General features: G+C 33.9%; 1 protein-coding gene across 1 annotated transcript; it reads right to left on the bottom strand.

Annotated features, from left to right (window-relative positions):
* Positions 1-1,269: 1,269 nt before the first annotated feature.
* On the bottom strand, positions 1,270-8,815 carry LOC110646733 (pleiotropic drug resistance protein 1-like). Its single transcript, XM_021800268.2, has 24 exons — positions 8,272-8,815; positions 7,874-7,994; positions 7,687-7,775; positions 7,500-7,584; positions 7,222-7,381; positions 7,032-7,108; positions 6,671-6,724; positions 6,483-6,573; positions 6,092-6,393; positions 5,701-5,982; positions 5,288-5,604; positions 5,026-5,186; positions 4,831-4,934; positions 4,587-4,743; positions 4,391-4,507; positions 4,189-4,304; positions 3,759-4,091; positions 3,135-3,425; positions 2,975-3,058; positions 2,733-2,866; positions 2,399-2,626; positions 2,130-2,301; positions 1,799-2,053; positions 1,270-1,703 (listed from the first exon to the last, which is right to left on the bottom strand). Exons 1-24 carry the CDS (start codon positions 8,598-8,600, stop codon positions 1,446-1,448), a joined length of 4,317 nt encoding a protein of 1,438 aa, XP_021655960.2. The 5' UTR covers positions 8,601-8,815; the 3' UTR covers positions 1,270-1,445.
* Between the last annotated feature and the right edge of the window lie 431 nt (positions 8,816-9,246).

Below are 9,246 nucleotides of genomic sequence, written 5' to 3'. Positions count from 1 at the left end.
TATATATATATATATATATATATATATAATTATATAAAGATAAATAAATAATTTTTTAAATCAAAACTTTTAGTTCAAATATTTAAGAATACATAATTAAGGATGATATTTGTAAATTAGTCACATTAGTTGTTTTAAGATTGTTATTGTATTTTTATTAAAAATTTGCATAGTTTGAAAAACATGTAAAAGTCTAGTTATTTATACAAATTAAATTTTCATTAATTATATAGTTTAAATCAATGTACACTCAAAATTTAAAATGAAATCGAGATTTAATTCTATAATCACATTACATTACATGAAAAATTATATATTTTATTGTAATTTGTGAAAAAATTAAAAATTAGTAAGAAAAAAAATATCATAATTGAATATGATTAATTTTGTCAATCCAAAATTTAAAATGATATGAAAGGAATTTAGGATATTAATGAAATTATAATATGAAAATAACTTAAGTGTATTAAATTATAAATTTCAAAGATAAATAACAATTTATATATAAAATTATAATTCAGTTAGTTTCAAACTTTCAATTGAGAAACTATTGTTTAAATGTTAATTTATATTCTCTAAAAAATCAGAGATACATGAGAGTGTATGAAATCTTTTTTTATTTATTTAATGAGTTTTATAGGGAGAAAAAAAAGTTGAAAGAATGCAGTAGAGTATAGTAAATTGGCAAGTTGAGCTAGCGATTGAGGTTAGTTCTGCTAATTCGTGCCGAAAATGAATCAAATGGTTCGTGAGTTATTCGATATTTGATTCGATAAAAATTAGGCTGATTCTATTTTTAGGTTCATTTTAAATTTTATAGTATTTCACTCATTAAAAATTAAAAATTAATTAAATAGATTCGTGAATAGATTTATTTGTAAAAATATTTATATTAATTATTATGTTTCATTATATTATAAATATTTATTATTTTATTTATAAATATTTTAAAAATAATATATTATTTAAATTACAATATAATTAATATATAAATATTTTGTTTTATAAAAATTAAATTATTTCTTATATGAGAGCTAACAAAAATTATTTAATTTTTCTAAACTTAAAACTTACTCTATAGATTAGCCGAGTTGCTCAAAACTCAGTTCCATAAAAGTTTAACTCATTTAGAGCCCATTTTCTAAAAGAGTTAAGCTTGGACTTATTAATATTCATCTTGACTTCAAAAAAATTTTGACAAACAAAATCTACAGTTTACACCTAACAATACTATAATAGCAAAATTGTAAATAATTAGAGTCAGCATAATGGCAAAATTTTAAATGTAATAAATAAATAAAAGCATTTTTTAAAATATATTAATTTAAATACAATATAAATGCAGTAGGTTAAAAAAAAAGTACATGAACTTGAATTCTTCGTTCTCTTTGATCCTCTGTAATTTTCCTGATAATGATTTCTTGAAATTACTTAGATAACAATCTCTATCGCCTCTGGAAATTGAAGGACTTGATGGAAATACCAAATATAAATGCAAAAAGGACTGTAATCCCAACAATGACACCTGCAACTACTCCCACAAAATCATGTTTGAAATCATAAAATTGTCTTATGAAATCTTCAATTGTCTGACCATTGTCGAGAACATCCTTCCTATCTGCAAATTGGGATGCAATTAATCCATACAAGGTCCAAGACACTGGACATACCCAGTAGTACCACCTCCACCACACAGGTATTCTCTGTAAATGGATAGCAATTTTAGTCCAGGATAATAATACATAACAAAAACCTGGCATTTCAAATGATTAAGATCCAAGGGAAGTAAAACACTTACGGTTCGAGGGACTATAAATCCTGAAAACAGATTCCATATTGCATAAAATGCTGAGGAAACTACGGCGGCAATGTGGTGGTTTGGCGTCACGGCAACAGTCATCATTCCATACAATGTGAAATACAATAATGTGAAATACATGAAGAATATATACCAGAAGAACTTAGCAACAGTCCATTCAAATGCCATCATTGCATATGTTATAGCACCATAGACAATGGCTTGCGCAAAAATATATGGAATCTCAACCAGGACCTACAACAGAAGATGAAGTATGTTAAAAGAAGTGATATGAAACATTCTGCAGGATAAGCAATTTTTTTAAAATCACCTGTGCATAAGCATAGGGCATAGCTGAATACATTCCAGCAGCTCTCTCTCTATAGAACACAGTTCTTTCAATTGCCACTACTGGCTGCACGGATGATGCATTTTGCACCCCAAGAAAGAGAACTGCTGCATACATTGCTCCTGCTGCATTAAAAATATCTTGCTGCTTTTTCCTAAAGTTCAAGAAATGGGAATAATAAGATAATAACGCTGAAGCAAAAGGTTTTATTGTGAATTGTAGAACTGTTTTAGCACTAGTATTTAACTCACGATTGGGAGCCGGTCTTCCAGAACATTGTCCCGAACATCAAAGCTATAAAGGTAGTGAACAAAAATCTTACAGCAGTATAAGGTGGATTTCGCCAGTATGACAAACGCTGTTTCCATAAACATGCTATACATTGGGTGAAAAATGGCTGTGAGTATTTTGCAGGGAAATACAGGTCCTTAGAACCAGGAGCAGGTGTGCTTAACTCCATAATCATTGCTTTGTTTCTCCTGAAATATGAACCACATATCAGTGAAAATTTTAAGAACTTTTGCTGTGTCTATGTCCTCTCTGAACATATTGGCAGAATACTATCAATTATCAGCGCAAAGATACCTGTACAATTCTGAATTCTTGTAAATGGCGGCAAAGTCAACATCCAAAGCTAACTCTTGTGCGGAACTGGTAACTTCCAACATCCAAGTTGCTGGATTATAACCATCTGTAATTTTATGGACTCCTTCAATTCCCTAGAGAAAAAGAATGATAATCGATTAGAATGAATGTATTATTAATAAAGGTTCTTCAGAAATGGACTAAATATTCATTTTTCCCCTGTCTGTAAACATGAAATGTACCTCAAAATATTTGATTAAATGGCAAGAATGGCGACCCAATGGCCCCACATATATCTCTTCTCCTCCTCTCTTCATCAGGAATAGCTACAATGCATGATGAATACATCAAGTTAATATGTTGTGAAGAACGCACCATAAAGCACTAATTTTAAAATCTTACCTCGTCAAAAGCATCAAATATGTCAATGCTTGGCTGATGGATGGTGCACACAACAGTTCTTCCTGTGTCCACTGTGTTCCTAACTGTTCTCATCACAATTGCAGCAGCTCTTGCATCTAGCCCTGAAGTTGGCTCGTCCATGAATATTATAGAGGGATTTGCAACTAGCTCAACTGCTATTGTTAGCCGCTTTCGTTGCTCCGTAGAAAGACCACTCACACCAGGTAATCCAACCAGTGCTTGCCTTAATGGATTCAGTTCTACAAGCTCCATCACTTCATCAACAAACATCTGCAACAAAATTTTGAGATATAGTAGTTAATAGGATGTAGTTGACTTAAACCTTCTTTTACAAATGAGATGAATTCAAGGTTTCTGCTATGGTTCAAAACTAACATCAACATCAACTTCACAAACACTCTCAGATAGAATGAAATGGTTGCTTCAAGCTTGACAAAAAGAATTTGCTGAAGGTAGAATAGAAATGCTTTTGGAACTGGGTAACACAAATGCAATTTAATTTGATTGAACTTGCCTAGACAGCAGGTAAGCTAAAAGGGAACAAGCACATAGTTCGACAAAATTCAGAAATATACAATCTGGCAATGAAAAACGGAAGCCTACCTTTCTGGTGTTGGAGTCAACTTCATGGGGTAGACGAAGCCAAGCTGAGTAGACTAAGGATTCGTAGACAGTAACAAGTGGAGAGTGGATGTCATTTTGCTCACAGTATCCTGATATTCTGGCAAAGGTTTCTTGCTTCTTTGGGTACCCAGAAATTGTGATGTTCCCCTCAATATATCCACCAGTTTTCCTACCAGCCAGTACATCCATCAGAGTGGTTTTACCAGCGCCACTAACACCCATTAAAGCTGTGAGAACACCTGGTCGGAAAGCGCCACTCACACCCTTCAATAGCACCAATTTATCTTCAAGGACTCCCTGACTTTTCATTTCCTGATCCATTTAACACGATACAGCTCTGTCAGTGTTATTCTCGTGACCAAGTCACATTAGATGATGATACTATTCTGTTTTCCTAACATTTGAATACCTGTGGCATGTCAACTGAGTACACAACATTATCAAAGGCGACGGAATGTGGTTCAAATGGAAGAACCATTCCTTTCTTCTTGTTATGGTTCACCTCGCTAATTTCTTCCCCAATACCTGCATGTGAATTGAAAGTAACTACTATTTACTAGGTGTTTAACAGGACTTAAGCTGAAATGTGTATTATCATTGAGATTTGTTACCTGTGCTTGATTTGTGACTACTTCCCTTGTTTGTTAACTGAATAGCTCCTCCATTTTCATCACCAGGATCATTACTTTGAGAATCTTCAATTATAACGGCCTGAGGTTTCTCAAATGCTGCCAAATATTATTTGCAAGACATTAGCATAATCTTTCACTTCAGAAAGCATGAAATTAAGAAGATAATGACACTCACGGTTAAGGAAAGTGAGAGCAAGAGCGAAACAGATGTTGAATAATAGTATGAATCCACCCAATGCACCTACTCCTAACCAATACCAATATGCATCAGGGAAGAAACCACGGCTTGCCAATAGTTGAACTCCTAATGGTTCTGTCGAATTCGGTGGAATCTGTCATTTTTAAATTAAATTTAGATATCTCTTGGTTATTGAGAGGCAAACACATAAATATAGAAATGCAAAGTTCAAGAAATTTACATGGCTCCAGCTTTTTCCAAGAAACTCGTTAACTACTATTGCATTCTGCCCATACATCAATGGTGATATCCAGTAACCCCATATCCACCATTTCTTTATGTCATCTGAGAAATTAAACAAAGAAAATACTTAAACTTATTCAATTTTGCTTTGACAAAGATTAGTCTGTAACATATAACTAAATACTAATCATACCTCGTGATAGTACAAAGCCACCTAATGCAAAAAGTGTAAGTAGCGCAAATGATCCAAAGGTGTTGGCAACAATCACATTCCTTCCAGTTGCAGCAATAAATCGAAATAGTGCAGAGGCCATCTGGTTAACAAGTATCAGGACAAAGTAATGCTTGAAGAACCTGCAGATATTACCATGTTGTATCAGCTGCATCTAAGCAAAATGTTTTACAGGATTTTAAGTCAACATGGGTCTTTTTTTTTTCCCTCTTTTCTTGCTTACCGTGAAACATTAGGATCAAATCCAATGACATAGTAGGTGAGGACAACCCAAACAGCAACTTCTACAAATGTCACAGGAATTTTAAGAATCCATGTGGGAAGAGAATATGCCCATGCAGGATAAAATAGGAGTTCCCTTTGCTTGTAGAACACTGGAAGCTTGGAAATGGTCATGGGTAGCTCTGCCATGCCATTGAACATGACCATGACCACAGTGAAGAACAAAGCGCCCAAATAAACTCCTCCGTCTGCAATATTTTCTCGGTGCATCTTAGTCCTCAGGAAGAGTGTCATAGTAATGATTGCCATCAATGTAAGCTGGTAGTAGAAACAAAATTAAAATAAAATGTTATAGCATATGCAAAATTTGATAACAGAAAATAACATTAAAATGTAAATGAAGTTGACAATCACTTGGGTGAGCTTGAAGATGTAGACAAATGAGTTTCTCTTCATGAGCAGGTAGTCTCTCGAGATGCAGGCTTTAAACAGCTCCATTTTTCCAATTCCGAACTTTTTGGTTGTCAAAGCAGCAGGATGGCTTTTGGTCTTATCAAATGGAATTGAAAGCTCATCTCCAATTCTCCGCCCCACATCGCATGATTGGAATGCCTCGGCAAATTCCTGAACTGTGACAAAACTATAAGGCTGATCTCTACGTGCCCAGTACTGCTTCTGATCTTTCCTTGATGTCACCTGCAATTAATTCATTATTCATAAAGATTATGCAACTTGACATACAAGGCCATTCTGAAGACCATATTGCAAAAATCAGAAAGAAAAAAAAAATCTGTGAATTCATTACTTCCTGCAAGAAGTCAGCCACGCCTTTTCTTTCGGGACACTTGAAGCCCATATGTTCAAAAAAACCAAGAACTTGTTCACGAGGACCTTGGTACACAATCTGGCCATCTGACAACAAAATAATATCATCAAAGAGGTCATAAGTCTCTGGAGCTGGCTGGAGGAGGGATATGACAGCAGTTCCATTAAGAATGTGAATGGATTGCTTCAGCGAGTTCACAATTTGAAAAGTTGTTGAGCTGTCCAAGCCAGTAGAGATCTCATCCATAAATAGTGCCTTTGCCGGTCCAACCAACATTTCACCTTCAATTAGATTGGCTGAATTTTAATACACAGTGAAACTGCAAATATAAATGATTATTGTTGATTATATAGAATAGAGATGGACTTACCTGTTGTAACACGCTTCCTTTGTCCTCCAGAGATACCTCTTATCATTTCATTTCCAACCACAGTATCTGCACAGATTTCCAATCCCAATATCTGCAAATTTAAGAGAAAATGACATTTAGCAAATGTAAGTAAATCGCGTTAGCAGTTCCATCTTTTGTGATCTTAAAGTATTTTGTGATAACAGTACCTTTAAAACATAATCAGTGACCACACTAGCCTCTTGACCTTCTGTTGCTGCAGCCTGTCAAACCAGCAATTTTAGAAAACTAAATTAATTTCCGTAAATGCAGCTCAATTCAAATCATAAGGTATTCTTATTTGAACATGAACAAAAAACAGCTTGAATTGGTGTTTTTTTTGTTCATGTTCAATAAGAATACCATAAAAATTTTAGTTGGCATAGCAAGACTGAAGATGAAAGTACATATATAATATGGTTGTAATGTTTAAACCATTATAATATTTGTCTCAAAAAATATTCTCCAGAATAATTTACATTTTTTGCCTCTGAAAATTAATTTTGTCATTATTGATTTTTTTTTCCTCACCTTCATGAAGACATCAATATCAGGGTCAGGTTTAATATTTGCATCTTTCTCTCTTCTAGACAACTCTGCTAACAAGTCTGCAAAATGCAAAAATATTAACTACTAGTCATGCCAAAGTTTATCTCAGTCACCCCAACACATCATCAAAATTTTGTTAAGAAAGAATAGGAGTTTAATCCTGTAATCTAACCATGTTGGGTTCCAACGCCTTGGCATCTGGCAGAAAATGCCAAAGTTTCTCTCACGGTCATTTCTCCTATATGAACATCATGTTGACTTATATAGGCAGCTGTTCTTTGAGGTATAAATTCATTCATCCCATGGCCATTGTAGGTCACACTACCAGAAAACTGCAAGAGAAATTAAATTCTTCAACTGCAGTTAAAGATGAAAACCAACAAGAAAAAAATGAAAGTCAACTACTAAAATGGTCATGAAAGGAATGAAACAAGAAGAGTATGTTACCACCTTTAGATTCGGATCAAGCTTTCCAGCCAATGCCAACAAAAGTGTGGTCTTTCCAGAACTTGGAGGACCCAAAAGCAAAGTCATTCTGCAGCATATACATAACGAAAAGATGAGAAATGTGTATGAAACATTCACTTCAAAATAGGAAAGCCTAGGCAATCAGTTGTTCAGATCCTGCACATCTCACCTTGATGGCTTGATGACTCCACTAACATCCTTAAGGATGGTCAATGGTCTCTTTCTACTTGGAAGTATGTGAAGATAATTCAAGAAACCCTTAAAATTCAAGAGAAAAAAAAAAGAACTTAAAAAAAGCGCTTAAGAAAAATAAATAGAACCTACAAATTTCACCACTAACAAGCACAAGTAGTCACCTCAAGCATATTAACAGAGAAGTTAATGAATGAAGGCAAAGCTCTGCCTCCTACATAAGCCTCTGCTTCAATATTTAGATGCTCAAATCGAACTTCAATTGTTGGAATTTCAATACCAACTCTACAACGCCAAGAAACAAAGAAAAAATCATTACAGACAATGCAAGGACGATATTATTCTTGTTTTCATTTTTATTTCCTTGAACAGAAACAGCATGTGTGAGAACAAATCCATATTTCCTATTTCCAGATATTTAGATATCCCAGAATTGAGAGTTGACAAGGACCCAAATTAACAACTCATATATTGATACGAAAGCTTATATATTATCAGTTTGTTTCTTTCTAACAATTTCGTAGCAACCAACCAGACTATAAGGATCAATAAAAATACTTACCTATCAATGCGATTCTTGAGCTTCAACAAGAACTTCTCATTATCCTCTTCAGCAACTTTGACCAACCTCTCAAGCAAAGTTTTCCTTTCTTGAAGTCCAAGACTGTCTACATCGATCTCACTAACAACACCTTTAGAAGCACTAAGCAATATGCCTTTCCTCAAACGATCAAAGGTGGGTAGTTTCTCAAGTGCGGCCCATTTTAGAGCTTCCTCATCGTCTTCATCTCGAGAAGATCTTGAAAAAACGTCTGAAGGATTGTTTCTCCATGTAGAAAAGCTCCCTCTTCGTAAGCTACTACTGGCTGTGTAGAGGTCAGCACCCTCCATTAACAATGAAATAGCAATTGATAATCAAGAAAAGCTAAAACCCAGAAAATGTTTTGCTGTATTCTTTGTTTCTTGACAATGGATGAGCTGAGTTCTTGATGTAGGAAACAAGAAATCGTAGGAGCAATGTGTTTCTTTATTCTTGGAGAAAAGAAAATGAAACAGAACGTGCATTTGTAAGGAAAACAAGTGGCCTTTTGAAAGTGATGAACTGTCAGAACTTTTGCATTCTCTATGGAACTTTGGGAAAGGAAATCGAATAAGAAATTATATTTTTTTAGAGGGAAATGGTAAGCTTCATTGGCGCTTCTCATGGACCTAACTGGATTGTCTCACAAGTGTTTGACATGCGCATATTATTAAATATTCAATATTAAAAATAAATTTAATATATTTTAATAATAAAAATTTAAAAATAATTAAATAATTTTCTAATTTCAAATAATTTTTTTTCACTTATTATTAATAATATTTTTAAATTAACTTTTTAAAATAATTTTAACGGAGCATGAGAAAAAACGCAGAGACATGTGAAATATGAGGCTGACATAGATTAGAACTTCATCCGCCACTGTAACCATAGAAATGCTTCAAACAACTGCACACTGTAGCAACATTTGAAAATGAACTCATGATTCCCAAAATG

Source organism: Hevea brasiliensis, chromosome 1, assembly GCF_030052815.1.
Source record: "Hevea brasiliensis isolate MT/VB/25A 57/8 chromosome 1, ASM3005281v1, whole genome shotgun sequence".
In the NCBI taxonomy this organism is placed as follows: domain Eukaryota; kingdom Viridiplantae; phylum Streptophyta; class Magnoliopsida; order Malpighiales; family Euphorbiaceae; genus Hevea; species Hevea brasiliensis.
The sequence above is the reverse complement of the archived record's forward strand: the minus strand, read 5'-3'. Positions and strand labels throughout refer to the sequence as shown.

What these genes read in the sequence shown, in the direction of transcription:
- LOC110646733 (XM_021800268.2), bottom strand. Translation starts at nt 8,600, where the DNA reads ATGGAGGGTGCTGACCTCTACACAGCCAGTAGTAGCTTACGAAGAGGG. An exon ending in TTGGAAAAAGCTGGAGCCAT is followed by an intron (nt 4,744 to 4,830) that starts GTAAATTTCTTG and finishes TAAAAATGACAG; the next exon opens with ATTCCACCGAATTCGACAGA. An exon ending in TGGAAGACCGGCTCCCAATC is followed by an intron (nt 2,302 to 2,398) that starts GTGAGTTAAATA and finishes CTTGAACTTTAG; the next exon opens with GAAAAAGCAGCAAGATATTT.